The sequence below is a fragment of the Zingiber officinale genome, chromosome 6A (genome assembly GCF_018446385.1).
Source record: "Zingiber officinale cultivar Zhangliang chromosome 6A, Zo_v1.1, whole genome shotgun sequence".
NCBI classification, from domain to species: Eukaryota; Viridiplantae; Streptophyta; class Magnoliopsida; order Zingiberales; family Zingiberaceae; genus Zingiber; species Zingiber officinale.
The window spans coordinates 21005770-21025079 of NC_055997.1; the positions used below are offsets into that span (position 1 = coordinate 21005770).

Here is a 19310-nt window from a genome sequence, read left to right on the forward strand (position 1 = left end):
CTCCACAGCACTCTCAAAGCTCAGATCGCCAGTTCTTGAAGGATCTTGGAAGGTTTCCAAGTCAAGAGGCGGATCAAAGTCAAAGAAGAGAAGCTAGGGTTAGGGTTTGTACTCATTGTAAGCTTGTAAGCTTGTATTTCTTGTATCCTTTCCCTCTCTTCTTGTACTGAGTCTTGTAGGGCTTCTCCGCCCTTGGTAGTTACCATAAAGGAGAGTTTTATTTAGTGGAGGGTGTGTGTGTTGGTGTGGATCCTTGGATTAGTCACCTCTTGTGAGGTGGATACCAAGTAAACCAACCGTGTTAGCGTTGTGTGATTGTTTCTTTGTATTTCCGCTGCACATCTTTGAAGGAACAAGCAACGCCGAGCAACGAGCGAACGCGACGAGCTATTCCCCCCCCCCCCCCCCCCCCTCTAGCTACTTTTGGTCCTAACAAACATGACAATCCTTATGAGCTCCTCTTGAGGACATTATCAACCTAGAATCTCTAGGACACAGTTTCCTTTTATAATCAACAACACACACTATAAGTGATACCATTTCCCAACTTATCGGGTTTATTGATTCATCGAACTAAATCTCACCCATTGATAAATTAAAGAAATAAATATCAAATATATGTGCTTGTTATTATATTAGGATTAAGAGCACACACTTCCATAATAACTGAGGTTTTTGTTCCTTTATAAAGTCAGTATAAAAGAAACGACCTCAAATGGCCCTACTCAATACACTCTGAGTGTACTAGTGTAATTATATAGTCAAGATAAACTAATACCTAATTACACTACGACCTTCTAATTGTTTGTTCCTTTCCATTTTGGTCGTGAGCTACTATTTATAATTTATAAGGTACTGATAATATTATCTTTTGCATGTGACACCACATACTATGTTATCTACAATATAAATTAATTGAACAACTACAACTAAATGTAGATAATTTAACCAAATGTGATTCTTTATTCATAATGAATGTTTACAAAGCTTAGGCTTTCAGTATACACTCCAACACTAAGCTCCTGCACACTTAGACACAAGGTTAGAAACAACACAGGACCTAACTTAACTTGTTGATCACACCAAAACAACTTTGGGGTTCCAACAACATCATCTCCCAAAAGTATATCCATATATACGTCAGCGTTCTTGCCGATCGGCCGAGCGAGATAGCCGCTCAGCCTAGTATTCCTCTGTTCGGCTGCTCTTCCCTGTGACGATGAGTCTAGATAGTATGTTCACGCCCGACCGAAATAGCGATCTGGTCATCTACACGCGCCTTCGCTTGACTCATCCCATTGTCGGGCGACTCATGCTCGGTCTGCCCTTGATGTGGGCTTCCACTCGGCTACTATTTAGTGAGTCCGTTGGTCATCTGACGTTGACCTCCTTAAGTTTGACCTCCACGTCAACTGCTATCTTCTTCCTTTGACCCGTACTTGGTGGATCTCCTTTATCATCGTATCACCTAAAGTTCAGGTCAATTTAGCTTACCTTGTTGACATCCCTACTCGAGACGGACGAGTTGGACCGCCGGATAGATACAAGGACTGAGATTTGAACAAGGAATTAAGAAGAAACACGCACTATCCATTGTGCTAGTCATTGAGAATTCAATGTTATGTTAGGGGCTTTATATGGAAATTAAGTATCATCTTTCCTATCAATGCTATTCGGATCCCACGGATGATTCGAATTGATAAGTAGTGGTTCGTTTGCCATTTGAAAACGCGCGGTCGAATTACGAGGTTATCAGGGCGTAAATTTCCGGACCCTGTGCATCTCACCCCACTCATTACTTGCATGCTCGGCTGTCGTAATTTACCTCTCTCGTGATAGCTCGAGGTCAGGTGCGACAGGGGTGCTGGGGCGAGCGATTTCACCTTTTGTCACTATTCTCATTTTAATACAATTAACTACACTATAAATCGTTTAAATTATAAATATATTTCAGTTTTATAATGATTTTGGTTGGGGTTTCTATTTCTAAGCTTCACTCAATTTGCTATATTTTACGTATTTGTATCAGTATTCAGTCACTGATAAATAATTAAATGAAGTCCTCCCCGAAATGTAATCTTATCTTTTATTTCTAATATTAAGAAATCTTTTCCCATTGAGAATTTCTCAGATAATATGCAAATGATCAGTTTTGACTTTTTCCAGGATCTCATAATCTATCGCCAAAAGAATATTTTTCTTTTAGGAAGGCAAGGTAGGACTTAGGAGGAGTTCTTAGCATGCAAGGAAGGATCCACTTCCTATGCATGCAAAGCAAAGTGAGATTAAGACAGAACAATTAAAAGGAAATTATAATTAAATGTCTGCCAGAACCCTTCTCTCCTGTTGATTTCTGTCATTTTATTCTGTTTTTTTTTTTTGGTCGCTTTATCCTCTCTTTCTTTCTCCTGGTTGCGTTCCGGGACTGGATAGAACTATGGAGCTTTGCGTTGAAAAAAAGGGAGTTTTTTTGGTCATATTGTCGAAGAAGATGTTATGGAAGAATACTTAAAATTTAGTAGAAATTCTGATAAAAAAAATCAGTTTTTCTTCCTCGAGTCAGTATTTCTGTGAGGATTTCTGTCGGAATTAACAAGTGGAAGGGGAAAGGGGGAAAGTGCGAATGGGAAAGCACGGACCTTGCTGCCATTGTGGAGTCACAAGTGAGCTCCTTTCTCCCTAGTTTGACCTAATCTGGATTTTCGTTCCGCATGCCTGATTTATTTCTTTATTTCCTTATCTGATTTTAGTGTTTCTTGGTGTCTTTTCGACAAAATTGTTTGAGGACTGATGGCAAATTGCTTGCTCTTCCCGTAATCCTCTATTTGAAGTCTTGCTTGCTTCCAGGAATTTTGCTGTCTAAGAGGTTTCATGTTCATTGGTGTCGGATCAAATGGGTCATCTTGTTTTCTTTTCTGAATCTGTTTTTCAGGCAGGTTGCTGAGGAGAAGTTGACTTCTTCCTGTCTGATATTGAACACACACACAAAACTGAATCTAATCAAACTTAATGCTGAGTTAGGATTTTACACAGATGCAATTTGTGATAATCCCACAGCTTCTCAGGAGCACTACGCATCCAAATCTAAAGAAATTTGAAGTAGCTATCCATTTTGTTCAGAATCTTACGTGCAACAAATATTGCAAAAATTTTCAGAGGTTTTGTGAGGTCTGCTGCCTCTTTTGGTAGCTTCAAGAAAATTAGACATCCACTTGGTCGGAGTGACTTTGCTGTAGTTTCACTTGTCTATATCTGGAAACCGGCCAAAAACCGTAACATTCAACCATTAAAATTCATTCATTATCAGTTTAAATGCAATCAGTTTGCTCATAGGGAACAAATCACTCACTTCCTGCAATTGAGATATCCAATGTATACACCATAGGGCCTGACCTGCTTGTTATTAGGAGCGACTTTAAAATAACATTCTAATTATGTGTCCTAAATGAAATATAGTTTGCATATTTCTACTAGTTCTCATCTTCTAATGAATGTAAAACCAGCCAGGATTTTAAAGGAGAGCTTGATTCCATAGCTTCTTTGATGTTGTATTTTCTTCAAGCCATGCCACTTTCTGTGTGCTTAAGGCTATTTTCTTAGGCATTGTGTATTTTGTTATACCATTTCGCCGATTGATCCTTGAAACAATTATATTTCGATTGCTATTGCATCTTATTATCCTTTGCATTCATTCTACTTTTGCTTGTTCCAAAGGGAAAAAAACAGAATTATGCTTTAGTAAGGAACTTTAGCATTTCTGAATTCTATGTTTCTGAGCATTCATATTCTCACCGAAGCTTACTGTTGATAGGCACTCCTCTCTGGAGGAATGGACCGCCCGAGAAACCAGTATTATGCAATGCATGTGGTTCCAGATGGAGAACCAAGGGTTCCTTGACAAACTATATACCACTGCATGCCCGAGAAGCTTTTGATACTGCTGAGTTAAAAGTGCCAAAAGTAATAGCATTCAGATCCAATGAACAGAAGTTGCATAAAAACAATCAAAACAAATGGAAATTTGAAAGTGAATGTGAAATGCAATATTACGGTCAGAATTTCTGCAAGTTCATCGAGGGTGATACAAGCAATCGTTCAAGTTCTGGGTCAGCTGTATCAGGTTCAAACAGCTGTTTGCACTACGGCACTGATGATGCCAGCAATATAACAGGTATCTTCTAAGCAATAAACTCGCTACCCTTCTTGTGTTCTCCCTACTATAAACAATATCTTGATACTATCTGGCACGTTAAGGTTGACAATTAATACTACATTTGTTTGGTTAAGTTTATTCTTTCCATCGGCGTGCTACAAGATATATGTGGGTTATGAAATGCATCTTGTAATGTTCTATTATTGACTTAATCATCACCCTAATCTGTACATTGTGGTTATTGAGTTTCCATTCCAGGTTCGGTGCAATCAAATGCCTGTGATTCACTGATTCCTTCTAAGAAGAGATCATTTGTTACTCGTCCGAAGCTTTCTGTTGAGAAACTAATAAAAGAATTATATTCCATATGGCATGAAGAGCAGGCTTCTAATCTGTCTATAAACTCAGAAGATGATCTGCTTTATAGCTGCAGTACCCCACTCGGTTCAATTGAGATTGGGTATGGAAGCGTACTCATTAAAACTGCTAGCTCAAAATCAGTAGAAGAGGAATCAGAGGCTAGCTCATTTCCAGTGGATAAATCATACAATACCAATGTAAGTTATTCAGGTTCAGCTTCTATTCAAAACAAGCAAATGCTGGCTCCTTGTGCTAATACATTGAAGTCTTGCTCCGCTTTGTAGTATGCATTGTCTAAGAAGATTGACGGAGAAAGTGACAGACCAATCACTCAAAATCTTGCTGGCCTTTCCGATTTGTCGTCTCTTAAAAGGAAGCATGAGAGGCAAAACCAGATCCATTCAGGTTTTGTTCTTAAATTTTTCTACCAAACAAGTGAAGCATTCTCTCTTAAAAGGAAGGCCATCTAACAAATATATTAAGAATAAGGCCAATTTTAGCTATGCCAAAGACAACATCTCAATGAACCGATACGTCTAGTTCTTACAAAATACCATAGCCTGCACTAGAAAATGTTCTTTTCATTTTATTTTTGTGTTGTTTCGTGCAAAGGCATTTCAATTCTTCAATCGGCCGTTATAATTTTGTACCATGTTTAATTGTTGTACTCATTTATTGTTTCATGTCTAATCAACTTCTCCAACATATATTGTAGAGTTTCTCTTTGTTGATACTAGTTCGATACTAGTATCAATAACTTTGTTGATACTAGGCTGAGTTGCATATTCACTTGGAACGCCGAAATGATCCCTACATATATGTTGTGAGCCATGCTTTATGAATGTGTTTATAGAAAAAAAGAAAGATAAATACATTCAAAAGTTGATTCAGCAAATATGAGAATGTTAATGCATCTGATATTACTTCAGGAATCACAGTACAGTATACGATTGGTAGATAGCAAAACGATATAAAATAGATTATTATTCTCAATGGTTGCGCGGTGAATTTCAGATTTGAAAGGCACTGCAAGAAGCCCCAAAAGAGTGCGCCATTCTGGGGACGATAGCCCACCTTCAAAATGCTTAACTCAGCTGGATTCCAGTCATGATGCAGCTTGCTTCAGTCCTAGAAGAGTTTCTGCAGTTCTTCCTGACAAGAGCTCTACCTTTTCATCTCCAACGCAGTTCATCGCCGACAGCTGTGAAAGTAAAATGCTTCTTAATGTGCCTACAAACACATCAATTGCTGAAGCAGAACTGCTGTACCATCCATGGAAGAAGAAAACAAACCGAAATGGATCGCCGAGTGTAGTTGACATGTGATGGCATGGGCTATAGTTTGTTTATCTTATAGCCTGGCAAGATAGTTCTAATACAATTCAGAGTTAAAGAGCATTTCATATTTTGTATAAACAGTGTGATGGATTGGAGTTACAGAGTTGTTCTGTATAGCCAATAAAAAGAATGCAATAAAATAGAGCTCTATAATAACTGCAGAGTGTGAATAAGTTGTTAATCTCATTGTGGTATGCTTCCTTTTTCAATTTAAATGGGATAAATATCTTGAAGGTCATTTGCTGAATGTTGTGTTCTAGATTTACCTAATAAGTAAATCAAACGAAAGATCGTCTACCTTCAGAAGTCAATAGAAAAAAAAAATCTACTAATCTATTGGCGGTAAGAGGATGTCAGTTATGTGAATTTAATGGAGAATAAATGACAATAATCAAAAGAGCATTCCTTTTTATTAAAAAAAAAATTTGATAATTCTAATTAGTTTCATTGACTATCTCTGAGTTGATCAGTTCAGTCCACCGGCTACTAGGGTAAATCGAAAAGCGCAGATGGCCAGCCCAAAAGCCCAGTATCCTTTGATTACGCCTCCCATTTGGAGGAAAAATTCGAAAAATTCCTACAAATACACCGTAGTTGGGTTCGAACTGCGGATGCCTGGGAGACAACCTGGATGTCATACCGCAGCACCATGACCCCGGGGACAGCATTCCTTTTTATTAGAATCAGCAGGTGCATTGTAATAATTACAAAATTATAATTATTACAATACAAATATTTATATTATAATAATTATGAAATTATAGCTCTTACAATACAGAATTTATTCACCTAAAATTCACTTTATAACCGTTACGGTTTTATAATTGTTGCACTATTCATTTAATATTCACATTATAACAATTCACAATACAGATTTGATATATTAATTTAATATTCATATCAATTATGAAATTATAATTATTATAATTCAAATTTTTTCTGTTTACCAATATTCACAATATTCACATTGGAGTAGTTACGAAATTATAATAATATTATAGATTTAATATGTGAGCAAATTATAATTATTATAAAAATATTATAGATTTAATATGCGAGACATTCGATAATAATATCGAACAGTAGTCCGATTAAAAAAAAGACTCTCGTGTAATGATTCCAAAATGGGATAAAGTTGGGCATTTTTTTAATGATAAATTAAATTAAATTAAATTAAAATGGTCCTTTTAATAAAAACTAAATAAAAGTAAAAAAAGGAATAAAAATGAAATTCCCTATCATTACAAATGTCATTGTTCTATCGCCCGTTCCTTCAGCGGCGTTCGTTCGTGTATCCATTCGCTGCCCTACGAATCTGCGATGGCGTTGCCGTCCCGCTCCTCCCTCTCCTCTGCTTCACTCAAGGAGACTTTGGGCGACCTCGATCGCGACTCCTACGTCGCTCTCCTCTCCAAGATCATCGGCGAGGCGCGCCACGTCCAGAACAACCCCCCAGACCTGATCCCCAAGGAGGACCGCGTCGCTCGCCACGTCCTCGATGTCCTCCTCCCACTTAGCACCACCACCGGCGGCGGCCCCCTCATCGTCTCCCATGTCTCCTACGTCGAGGGCCGCGGTAACATAATCGTCGAGTACCCTGGCACTGAACCTGCCCGCATCCTCTCCTTCGTCGGCTGCCACATGGACGTCGTCACAGCTGACCCCAACGATTGGGTCCGCTTTCCTCTCCGTCCTCTGTTGCTCCAAACTCTAATTTTCAACTAAACTTATTATTTCTTCTCCACCTGTTCCGCAGGAGTTCGATCCCTTCTCCCTGAGCGTGGATGGGGATAAGCTTCGGGGGCGGGGAACCACCGATTGCCTTGGGCATGTGGCGCTGGTGACGGAGCTGATGAAAAGGATCGGAGAGAGGAAGCCCAAACTCAAGAACACGGTGATCGCTGTGTTCATTGCCAACGAGGAGAACTCATCGGTGTTGGGAGTCGGTGTCGATGCCCTCGTTAAAGACGGTCTGCTTGATAAGCTAAAGGCCGGACCTTTGTAAGTGTCGGTTGGCTTTCTATTCAAAGACTTCATTCTTGTTTCTTTTCTCTTGTTTAACTTGTCTGAATTCATACTCTGGAAATCTTATTGCGTGTAGAATATAGTTTGGTGAGTTTGTTTTGATGTACTCTTGTAGGTTTTGGATTGACACAGCGGATAAGCAACCTTGTATTGGTACCGGGGGCATGATAGCATGGAAACTCCGTGCTACTGGAAAACTTTTCCATAGCGGTCTTCCTCACAAGGTAATCGGTTTTAACTTCGCCAGCTAAATACTACGTCCACTTGATCCTACACTCTACAGGCAGTTTCATCAAATTGGTGCTGAAAAATCTATGATCATCCGGAATATAATTCCATGCTTTTTCCCAAAGAATCATTTGGATGAGTGGTTGCATGGTGGAATCTCTATACCATGTCCTTTCTGATAAAACTGATAACATCATCTGTTTTAGCTACATCGGATAACAATATGACAAAGTGCCCAGAAAAGGAGTTCTATTTTAAACTATTTGTTTTGTGGGAAATTTGGACATAACTAGACCAATGATGGAATAAAAGATGTCCATGGAATGTTGATTTCTTTTCCAAATTAAGTATTATTAGAGGCCAATGATTTATTGAGCATTGCAAACTAGAGAGACTGAATGAGCAGCATAAGTACAATCAGCTATTCTTTAGAGTTGATATAATTTTCCAACCTAACACTGTAGGCGATCAATCCGCTAGAGTTATCCATGGAAGCACTTAAAGAAATTCAATCGAGGTTTTACAGAGACTTCCCTGCACATCCAAAGGAAGAGGTCTATGGCTTTGCCACGCCTTCTACTATGAAACCAACCCAATGGAGTTGTAAGTCCACAACTGATACTAACTTCTTTATCAAAGCCACAATTGGGTAGAAAGTTGTTAATGTCAGCATCATAAGAGCAATTTTCATATGATTCATAGTGTGCTTACATGGTGCATTTCAGATCCTGGAGGTGGAATCAATCAGATTCCAGCTGAATGTACAATATCAGGGGATGTAAGGTATGCACCTCTTTTTTCTTGGTAGAATTGAAAAGGTCTCCTTTATTTTATGATGAAAAAAATTGTTTCATATGTTATTTATTATCTTTTCTGGAACCTGTCTTTTATTTAGCATGCTTTTCTCCTGGTTGTATGCAGAGCTTTTTATCAACTTTAGGCAATGATTTTGCCCATTATAATACTACCACCTTCTCTCAACTTTATCATCTTTTTTCTTTTTGATTACAACAGCAGATAATGTTGTTATTCCTAACTCTTTTGGGTGTCTACATGGATGTTAATTCTGTCGTTGAACTGTATATAGGACCAGATTACAAGTAGCATCTAGATCTTTAAAATCACTTCTGATTAAAATGTTTTCTATGTTCTATCCCTACCTCTAACACCTTCAACTCTAATTGATTCGTCTTACTTGACTGTAAGATTTAATAGCTGGCTTTGAATGTGTCTATCCCATCTTAAATATTTTATTTGATGTGTGATCTCTTGGAGCTACATCTAACACTTGCCTAAGTTTATGATTTTTTTTATTAATGGTCTCTAAATTCCTTCCAAACCAACAAACTGTTATTTTTCTTTAATATTTACTAAAGCAATGAGTATGCCTTCACTTTAGCATTTCACTTGGTATTTGATTGACAACTGATATTGGTTGCATGACTGTCATTATTATTATCTATTTGATAACTTCATTATCCTGCATCATCAATATTTGGTCAAAACATGACAATCTAATATGTTTTTTTTTCCATCTTAATGCAGGGTAACTCCTTTCTACAGGTTGGTTCATTTTCTTTATTCCTTTTCATGCATTGAATATTTTTCTCATCTTAATTCATGTGTATGAAACGAAATATTCTCTTTTATGCAGTGTTGAGAACGTAATCAAGAAATTAGAGGAGTATGTAGATGACATAAATGCCAATATAGAGAAGCTAGGCACTCGTGGTCCTGTGTCTAAATATGTTCTTCCAGATGAGAACTTGAGGGGAAGGTGAAGAATTCTAAATTTTTAATCAGTGCATTTATTCTTGTGCCATTCGTTTCAGATATTTCCTTTTCTTGTTAATGTTTCTATGCCAGTGCTAGCTCAATTAGCATGCATGGGGATAGATCTATTAGACATTTTCTAGCATTATGTTCTTCATGATAATAGCTGTAATGCATACACTGAAAGCATATGTGAGCTTTGAGGTGCATCATAGAGTTTGCTTACTAAAAAATCTTTGCTTTCTAGGCTTACAATAACTTTTGATGAAGCTATGACATCAGGGGTTGCTTGTAATCTTGATTCTCGTGGCTTTCATGTCTTGTGCAAAGCAACTGAGGAAGTTGTTGGGCATGTGAAGCCATACTCGATCACTGGAAGTCTGCCACTGATTAGAGAATTACAGGTTTGAAATATTTCCAAGTTCTTAGTGATTTCTGTACTAGTTTTCATGAATCGACCAGCATTGTCTTCTTGTTGCCAGGATGAAGGTTTTGATGTTCAAACGGCTGGCTATGGTAAACTTTGCTGTCACAGAACTAACTCATTATTATCTCGTTTTTTGTTAGTACATCCAAATTGTCTGTTCTTATATGGACTATGGAAGTTGTGCTTTTTAGTTTCTATGCATCATGAAACTACAGAGTTGTGTTTATTTCACTTTAGGGTTTATTAGCAGTTATCAATTTTGTGCATCCTTGCCCTTTCAGGGATAATGGCAACGTACCATGCCCGGAACGAGTACTGCCTGTTTTCTGATATGCGCCAAGGTTTTGGTGTCTTTGTGAGCATCATCTTGCAGTTGGAAGCAGATTGTGATTAGAAACATCCACCTTTTCTATTCTCAATTCTTCTTCAAGCAATGATGGACGTTTATTAAATTCAGAATGAACTTCTCCATCTGAAAGATACTGCAGAAATAAGATTGTCCTGAACATTTGACTTTAATAACTCAAAAAAATGAGATACCTGTATGGTAATATTAACTACTAATAGTTTGATACCCTGTTCTTGGATCTCATTAGAACAATTAAAGTGGACCTGTTATGTTTGTTTCTCTCCTGCGGTAATAGACTAAGGTCTGGGTTCTTAAGAACTCTGATCAATTCTTCTAGTGCAAATGTTTGGTGCTTGCATTTTCTAATTGATCATGTCATCCATTTGATTGTCGCAAAGTCTTAGTGCTTCTTCAATTTTGATCGGTTCAACATCCGATGGGAGTTGACGGTGTATGACCCATCGGTGTTGATCGTCAGTTTGCCTCTCTAGTGCTATCCATCTATTTGGCATATATTCGTCTATTCCTTAGTAAGTGAGCAAATTATCATGGACTCAACAACCAACCGAGGGGTACCCCGAGCTCGGCTGAGTTGGTTACTATATGGTAAAATTATCAAATCAAGCAAGAGTTGATTCATGGTGAAGTTGGAAAGTTGGAAGAAATACCCTTTTATATGATGGCATGTTTAGTTTTTTAATCTATCTCTCTACATATGACTATTGGGTTGGTCGTGTGGCATGCTTGAGGTTAGCATATAATTTTTTGTCAAACAATCAACCGAGGGGGGCCGCTTAGTAACTGATTTACTTTCTTCCATCTCATTATGGGTTTGGCGATGAGGGATGTTTGGCGTGAGTGTTATCATATTTTTACATCAACAACTAATCAAATTATTGTTATCATGGCCCTTTGAGGAGTCCAAACCTTCCATTGTCATTCTATAAAAGAGTTTTTTTATGAAAACTAAGGTTGTCAATTCAGATGGGTTTAGGTCAAGTTAAAAATTGATTATTAAAAAAAAATTCAATCTGACTCGAATACGAAAATTCTAAATCCGAATCCAAATAACCTGAACACGAAAATTCTAAATCCAAATCCAAATAACCTGATCAACCTGAATAACCCGTCTGACCTAAAAAAAATTATTTTTATTATTTTCTTATAATTTTTTATTTTTATCTCAATATTTCATTATTGTTATACTAAGATTTATTAATCATATACTAAAATATTTTAATTTTTAAAGTAAAATTTAATTTAATAAAAAAATTAAATCTTAAATTTGATTCAATCCGGATCAATCCCATCTGAGCGGAGCCTAAATCAATCCAAAAATCTTCAACCTAATCTTAACCTCAAAATTTTTAACTTAAACTTAATTTTTATTAGATCAACTCGGATCGAATTAACAAATCAGATTTATTTTTACCGCCCCTACAAAAACAAATAATAAAAGGACTCCTCAAAACATCTCATCCTTTAGTACATACTTTCCAATTCTATTCTGAATATTTATTTTGAATTATAAATATTCATTATTTTTTAAAAAAAAATAATGTTTTTTATAAATAAAACATTTTTAGTAAATAAATCACAAAAATATGGGCCGGTTGAAAAAACAGGGATCAGTCAAAAAATGCGCATGGAGATGTTTCCATGTGGATGAAGGAAACCAAAATGGAGAAAACATGGACGAGTGAATTGAATTTATGTCAATTGGATCCTTCCTCATTCATCATCCCTTTTGCTTTTTTGCCACAAATTATGCTTCATCAGATACAAATGCTTAGTAGTTTTGTAACTTGATGTGGTTCATATTGTTCTTACAGTGAGTAATAGCAACTCTTATCTGACTATTAGTTACTCAATTTGCTTTGGTTTATGTCATTCAAATTGCACTGGAGGTTTGTTTCATCTTCTCTGTGTATATGCGATGGTATGTTTGATCCATGAAGAATGTGAACTGGTATTCTTTTGATGACTATAGTAAGGGATCAATCTGTCTCACGCAAATATACCAGTATAGCAGTTCCTGCATTCAAACATTATCACTTAGGATTGAATACTTTAGTTAAGTCTAAATGCAGAATCAACTATATTTTGGATTTCATTCAATAAGATACCCAATGCTCAAAATCAAAGGAAGGAGAACATGTTATTTATTAACTATTAGCAATCAAAAATATAACAAAGATTCTAAGCATGAGGTTTCAGACAGCAATAAATTTGTATGAATTGATAAAAATTGAATAGTCCACCCCAACGATCTCAAAACAATAAACCCTTTTTTTTCTGTAACATTATCCCTTAGTCACCTTGAGTAGGACTTGGATGAGGATGGATACAAAACACTTTTCTTAGTAACATTTGGTTTCTTGCAGCAATCATCCTTGCTAAATTCCTAGTCATGAGCAATCGCCCAGCTTAATCTTGTCGCATTTTGGCCCTCTCGAGCAAGAATAGCAATCTGTGTTGTATATGTACGCATTTTTGAAATCGTCTCGGAAGGTGTCATGGAAATCATAAGCTGGAGATTTGGTCAGACCCAACATCATGAAAAACCTTTGAGCTTTCAAGATGACAGGTAAAGCACTCGGCCAATCTGCAGGCATCTTGAACCCGAAGCCGAGTACCCTGCTGTCCAACCACCACAGCAGCCACACGAGAAGCTAGCGTTCCCATCCCTTTCAAATCTGAGGCCCCTCTGAGGATACCATACAAGATGCCTGATGCATATGCATCACCTGCTCCACATGTGTCCACTGGTATACACGGAAATGGAGGTATGTATATTGCTTCATCCTTCACACCAATGAAGGAACCTCGAGGCCCATCTGTGACCGACACCAGCGGTACAAAATGACTCAGGTATTTAGCAGCTGACATTGGGCTGTTTGTGGAGAAGCCAGAAAAGGCTATTGCTTCATTGCTGTTGGCAAACACAATGTCGGCATAATTCCCTATGATTTCCCTGTAAAGATGTTTTCCACAGTTCAAAATTAGCCACAGAAGCAAAAGTTTGAATCTGATATAGAATGCTTATAAACTTCCAGATTCTTTCTTAAGTAGCATCTTTTTATTCATAGCAAATGTCTTCAAAATAGATATACTAACCATCCACTGGTAAGGCAAACAACTATGGGGAAAATAAGAAAAGCGTGTTATTCGGCCTTAATAAAAAAACCTTAGCCAGCAAGGAAGAAAAAAAACCAGAAAATGATTTTTCAACCTGCATAATGTGGGATGAATCTTTCAAATCAAAAGAAAAATCATATCACTTGGATCATCCGCATCTCACAATGACAGAGGTTTCAAAGATTGCATCCTCAGTGGTGCTAAATTGAGATAGTTTCAGACAAAATTGACTAATTACGTGAAGCCATAAGTAGTTATGGAGCCTTACCAAAAATCGTCATAACATTTCTTAATACAAGAGACATCAGATGCAGTTATAGCAATAAGTGCACCACTTCGATGAGCTTCCTCACAGGCCAGTGCAATCGTTTTGATAGTATGAGGAAACTCAAATAGGTACCCCTCAATGACAAGTATATTTGTTTTAGAGACTAAACTAGCCAAATACGGGTCATAGTCAATGGTTGATGATCTTCCCTGAAAACATGAAGCACAGAACCTAGTAAGAAGGTCCAGAATAGAATGGTTATATAGCATTAAATGTCAAACTAAGATATATACTCTATAATGGTCCTTGTCAATAAACAACCTAAGAGGCAAAAGGAACTAACCTGATATGCAAGCATCGTTCGTTGGGCATCTGGAGTAGTTAGAACTATAACCGTCCCAGTTGTTCCATCCTTCACAGGCTTAGAAAGGAAATTAACATTTGCACGACAAAGCTTTGCCCTGTAAGTTAGAACAATACTTCATTATTAATATAATAAAGTTAGTTATTGGGAGTATTGAACAAGAAAAGTAATCAAAGATTGTCCATATAATTTCAAACTCCTAAAACAAGAAAAAATATTTTTAACTTTGTCAATCTGATAATAAGGAGAAAAAGCTCCTCATAATTTATGGGTATTTCCCCCCTTTTTCTCAAAGATAAGCCTCAAAAATCAATTTTCTTTATTTGTCAATGACAATCTAGAAACATTGCCAGTAATTACTTTATTGAACTCTCAGAATTTATAAATAACAGCAAAACCAGTGAATAAACAGATCACATGAATAAGTACAAGTATAAAACCATGATGAAACTGCATGCTTCCACAGTTTACTATGTAAATGAACAAAAAAAAAGGATTATGCCAACTTTCATCAGAAGTTTGCCGAAGGACAAAATCAGAACCAATAAATTGATGACCACAACTGATCCTAAAACCAAATAAATGAAATTGATGCTCTGTCAAATAATCCTACCAATCAAATAAATCTTCTAATCCAACTGACAGAAAAAGATATTCTTGATTGTTCATAACATAACTTGTAGATACTAATAAACTACAAGTGGATGGACCTTTTACCTGTAAAAACCTCCAAGCGGATCACTACCAATACTGCCTGCCATAGCAACATTCAAGTTTGGACCACTCGCAGACCGGCTGCCTAACCTTGCTAAAGCCACAAGTGTATTAGAGAGAGAACCCCCAGCAGCAGCCTTGTAACTGCAACCATCCATGGCTCGCAAAACCCTCCCTCTTTCCTCATGATTGACAACTTTCCTTGTCCCTTTCTCTATGCCTACTCTTTCTAGGAATTCGTCATCCACCATGCCCGAAAAATCTACCTAGTGAATTTCAAAAGCCAAAACATAAGTCACAAAGTAGACAGATAAGATTTTGAATACTCAAAACATGAACGGACGGATGATTCAGAAGACCAAGAATTCAAACTTTTCTTGGATAGGATAATACATAAACACTATCGAGAACACGGAAGGCTTTAATGAATAACTACACTTTGGAATCGAAAAGGTGAAATCTTGGAACGGATCGAAGCATACCATGGCTTGGCCTAGGCCCAGCACATCCCATCTCTCCGGCGCTATCGAAGTCAACAAGTCATCATCTTCACCTTGCTCCACTTCGTCGTCGACCGTCTCCTCCTCATCCTCCTCGTCTCGAAAACCGTCGCCGCAGCAACCACTCTCCGATTCGCTTACACCTGTAGAACGAGTAACACTAAAGCATTCGCCTCGGTGACCTACGTTCCCACCGAAAAAACAACGATGCCGTAGCCTAGGTCTTCCTGTACTGAAAACAAGCTGCTGGGAAACAGGCATGCGGCGTAGAGGGGCAAGAGGAGGAGGGGAGAAGGAAGAGGAGGGAGGGGAGGGGAGGAAGAGATGAGAGGGAAGCGCCATTAGCTGCCTGGTTCGGAAAACAGGGGAAGCGAGACTAAAATGGTATTCGATTGGAAGGAGATGGCTGCTGCTCCGTGGCTACCGCCCTATCACATTCCACCCCTATCTTTGTAATTAAATAGTGGGTAAATATCAAAGAAGCACCCCCAATTAAAAAAATATCAAAAGGGTACTTTTCTTTTTTTAAAAAAAAATTAAAACTAAAATTAAATTAAAATTAAAATTAAAATTAAAAGTAATTTAGATAAAAATGATGTGCGCAAAGAAAAAAATCTTCTAAAAATGTCCACAAAAGTGAAATAGTGAGTTATACATTTATGTACTTATTCTTGAATATTTTCTTAAGATTTTTTTTTATGTATATGATTGTGATATTTTGTCCCTGTAATACATCTTATTTCAGCCTTATTTGCTATCAAGTAATTACTACATGTAAAATTTTTTAAATAATTGTTATAACATTGTTCTTTATTTTCAGCATTACGGTAATAGCTACACTAGCTACTATGAGATATAAAATTTATTAGGTAGTAGTTATAATGATATCTAATATAATGTTGTTGGAGTATTATAGCAGCTACTTATAATTTTTATAATTATTTAAAATTATTTTGATGAAATTTAAATAATTTTGACCAATTTAATAAAAAATATTTTGATATAATAATATTTAGAATTTAAAATTTAATGTTTAAGATTAAAATTTAGCTATAAAGATATAGTAACTACTATCATGTAAAAAAAAATCTATTGCAATCAAATTAAAACGTATGATAATCCACTCATGTTTTTTAAAACAAACATATGTCCTTTTGAAGACTTGTATAAATTTGTACGCCCTTTTAAAATTTTCCCTTAAATATTTCTTTTAATTACTTTTTTTTTTCTAATAATTGTAGGGTTTAGGATTTATATATATATATATATATATATATCTAGAAATTGAGTCAGATGGATCGTCGATGAGGTGACGAGAATATTGATTGAATCACGATATCTTTTTTTTTTTTGGGGTAAGCTGGCCTCTATACTGACCAAGTCGTCAGAAGTCCTTGGTTAACGCTACCTGCAGGCAGCGATTGAATTATCCCAGTCCTTGGTACCCCGATACTCGAGGCGGATCCAACGAATATATAAGAAATAGGCTAAGAGTATAATAATGAAATGAATGAAGAGTAAGTACGATAACATACCTTGGCTCAGAGGGCGCCCTCTGATGGATTGGTGAGTTGGTAGGAACGCTGGTCAAGCTGTCGTGACCCAAAAGAGTGAATGAACGAGCCGGATGAGGAGCTAGATCTGACGACGCGAAGCTGAACGCGGTGGCATGAAGCTGAATGCGACCTTAGCACGCAGGTCAGGATATGACATCGGCAGATAGGCCGGGGATGACGATACGAAGGCCGGAACATGAAAACATCACACAAGTCAGACAACTACAATGTTGGAATATAGCAAGGAAATAGAGCGAAATGGTGATAGCTGCGGGGGCTCGAAAGTGGCTTACGATGAGGAGGCAAGGGAGGCAGTGTTGTGGCATCCTAGAGGAGACCAGAGGTGGGCGATTGTGGATGCCACGACAATCGACTATGGCGCAAAGGTGGCAGCCGACTATAGCGCGATGATGACACCTTCGGCGCTAGAATGGGTCGAGAGTGGCAAGTGGCAGTTGCTCAAGGGTAGCTGTCGGTGTGCTGGCGAACTCAAAGATGGAGGGAGGTGGAGCGTGTGCTGCTGGCGCATAGAGGGAGAGGCAGCGTCGTCGTTCGGCCGTAAACAGTGGAGAGGAGGTTGTTCGGCAGTGGAGGCGGCTATACGCGTGTGGGGAGGCAATGGTGAAGCATGCGGCGAGCAACGAGGGACATGGCGAGCACCCATTAGCAATGACCTAGTCGTGGGAGAGAGAGGAAGGGACGACGACATCCTTGCGTAGTTCCGCGCGGTGGCGATGGAGTGAGGGGGAGGAGGCATCGACGTGAGTGGCTTTCGTGGCGGAAGAGCCCAGCCCCCCTATGTGAGGCGGTGGTGGCGAGCACAAAGGAAGAAGGAGAGGATGTCGTGGCCGGCGGCGTCCGTCGCGGCATCTGCGTGCAGGAGGCACCGGACGGAGAGGCGGTATGAACCCAGCCTCGTGACGAAGGCATGCCTGAGAGAAGGAGAAGGAAGTCGACGACAGAGGCGTCAGGGTGCGTCCACCTGCTTGGGCATGCGTTCGAGGGTGGGAGATGGTGGCGATGCAAGCGGCGTCTGCCTGCGCCTTCATCATGGAGGCAGAGAAGAAACCTGAAGAAGCAGCCCCCCTTTGCAACAATGCCTTCCCCCAATCCTTAAAGCCCTAAATAGTGAAAAGACAAAATTACCCATAATTTTCCTCTTAATTTCTCTTGGGCCCTTAAATTATATTCGTATCACAAGTCTCCCCTTCAAGTCTAGTCGAAGGAGGCGCAAGTCCGACTGACTAGACCAAGACTAATGTAAAGCAGAATTGCTCATGCAAGTAGAGTCAGATCATTGGGTCTATCGTATAATGTCAAAGGAATAGCGAATGCGAGCGAAGCGATGAGCGAGGCGCGAGCGGTGAGCGCTGGGCAGAAATGACGTGTGAGATGCAAGTGATGAGTGGCAAGCAGAGCGGCGAGTGAGGCGAGAGCAGTGAGAGCCGGATGGAGCGACGAATGAGGCAAGAGCAGTGAGTGTAAGATAGAATGGCTGTTAAGATACGTACCTGTCTCGCGATTTACCCTGACCGGGAAATCAATAGGTCGTATGAGCAATGCATGCTTATAACTCGCTTTCGGGCAGGAGTTTGGGAACCCAACCAAGAGAGTACCGAACGGGCGGTCGAATGGAATTGAGCAGCTGCAAAGATGACGGGTGAGCAAAGCCTAGCGAACGACCGAGAAAATGCTAGTCGGGCAATAGGGACAATGTCGAGCGGGTGGAAAGACGACGAATGAGTGGTTCCAAGCGCGCGATTGAGATAATATCAACCAGGCAATAGGGAGAATGTCGAGCAGGTGAAAGACGATGGGCAAGCGGTGTCGAGCGCGCGACCGAGAAAATGCCGACCAGGCAATTGGAAGAACATTGAGCAGGTGGAAAGACAATGAGCGAGTGATGCCAAGTGCGCGGTCGAGAAAATATCGACCGGGCAATCAGGAGAACACCGAGCAGGTGGAAAGACGATGAGCTAGCGGTGTCGAGCATGCGATAGAGAAAATGCCAACCGAGCAATTGAAAGAATGTCGAGCAGGTTGCCATAAGAATGTCAAGCGAAACAAGTGAGTGGCCGAACGAATGACTGAGCGATACTAATCGGTCGACTAAGGGAA

General features: G+C 38.8%; 3 protein-coding genes across 4 annotated transcripts; 2 read left to right on the forward strand and 1 right to left on the reverse strand.

The window, feature by feature from the left end:
* The first annotated feature begins 2192 nt into the window (after window positions 1-2192).
* Window positions 2193-6023, forward strand: LOC121996082 (GATA transcription factor 26-like). 2 transcript variants are annotated; one of them, XM_042549896.1, is made up of 5 exons: window positions 2193-2663; window positions 3812-4171; window positions 4400-4710; window positions 4798-4918; window positions 5528-6023. In XM_042549896.1, exons 1-5 carry the CDS (start codon window positions 2624-2626, stop codon window positions 5836-5838), a joined length of 1143 nt encoding a protein of 380 aa, XP_042405830.1. In that variant the 5' UTR covers window positions 2193-2623; the 3' UTR covers window positions 5839-6023. The 2 variants fall into 2 exon arrangements, with proteins under 2 accessions (XP_042405830.1, XP_042405831.1); XM_042549897.1 differs by having other exon boundaries at window positions 2197-2663; window positions 4412-4710.
* Window positions 6024-7093: 1070 nt separating this feature from the next.
* Window positions 7094-10931, forward strand: LOC121996083 (acetylornithine deacetylase-like). Its single transcript, XM_042549898.1, has 10 exons — window positions 7094-7524; window positions 7607-7851; window positions 7991-8099; window positions 8568-8706; window positions 8829-8886; window positions 9649-9666; window positions 9758-9880; window positions 10124-10280; window positions 10359-10392; window positions 10585-10931. Exons 1-10 carry the CDS (start codon window positions 7171-7173, stop codon window positions 10695-10697), a joined length of 1350 nt encoding a protein of 449 aa, XP_042405832.1. The 5' UTR covers window positions 7094-7170; the 3' UTR covers window positions 10698-10931.
* A 1857-nt stretch (window positions 10932-12788) lies between these two features.
* On the reverse strand, window positions 12789-16064 carry LOC121996085 (uncharacterized sugar kinase slr0537-like). Its single transcript, XM_042549899.1, has 5 exons — window positions 15619-16064; window positions 15140-15402; window positions 14402-14519; window positions 14059-14267; window positions 12789-13626 (listed from the first exon to the last, which is right to left on the reverse strand). The coding sequence occupies exons 1-5, from the start codon at window positions 15976-15978 to the stop codon at window positions 13176-13178; spliced, it is 1401 nt and encodes a 466-aa protein (XP_042405833.1). The 5' UTR covers window positions 15979-16064; the 3' UTR covers window positions 12789-13175.
* Window positions 16065-19310: the final 3246 nt, after the last annotated feature.

What these genes read in the sequence shown, in the direction of transcription:
- LOC121996082 (XM_042549896.1), top strand. Translation starts at nt 2,624, where the DNA reads ATGGGAAAGCACGGACCTTGCTGCCATTGTGGAGTCACAA. An exon ending in CTGCCATTGTGGAGTCACAA is followed by an intron (nt 2,664 to 3,811) that starts GTGAGCTCCTTT and finishes TACTGTTGATAG; the next exon opens with GCACTCCTCTCTGGAGGAAT. An exon ending in TGATGCCAGCAATATAACAG is followed by an intron (nt 4,172 to 4,399) that starts GTATCTTCTAAG and finishes GTGGTTATTGAG; the next exon opens with TTTCCATTCCAGGTTCGGTG.
- LOC121996083 (XM_042549898.1), top strand. Translation starts at nt 7,171, where the DNA reads ATGGCGTTGCCGTCCCGCTCCTCCCTCTCCTCTGCTTCACTCAAGGAG. An exon ending in ATAGCGGTCTTCCTCACAAG is followed by an intron (nt 8,100 to 8,567) that starts GTAATCGGTTTT and finishes CTAACACTGTAG; the next exon opens with GCGATCAATCCGCTAGAGTT. An exon ending in CACTGATTAGAGAATTACAG is followed by an intron (nt 10,281 to 10,358) that starts GTTTGAAATATT and finishes TCTTGTTGCCAG; the next exon opens with GATGAAGGTTTTGATGTTCA.
- LOC121996085 (XM_042549899.1), bottom strand. Translation starts at nt 15,978, where the DNA reads ATGGCGCTTCCCTCTCATCTCTTCCTCCCCTCCCCTCCCTCCTCTTCC. An exon ending in CCGCTTGGAGGTTTTTACAG is followed by an intron (nt 14,520 to 15,139) that starts GTAAAAGGTCCA and finishes TCTAACTTACAG; the next exon opens with GGCAAAGCTTTGTCGTGCAA. An exon ending in AAATGTTATGACGATTTTTG is followed by an intron (nt 13,627 to 14,058) that starts GTAAGGCTCCAT and finishes ACATCTTTACAG; the next exon opens with GGAAATCATAGGGAATTATG.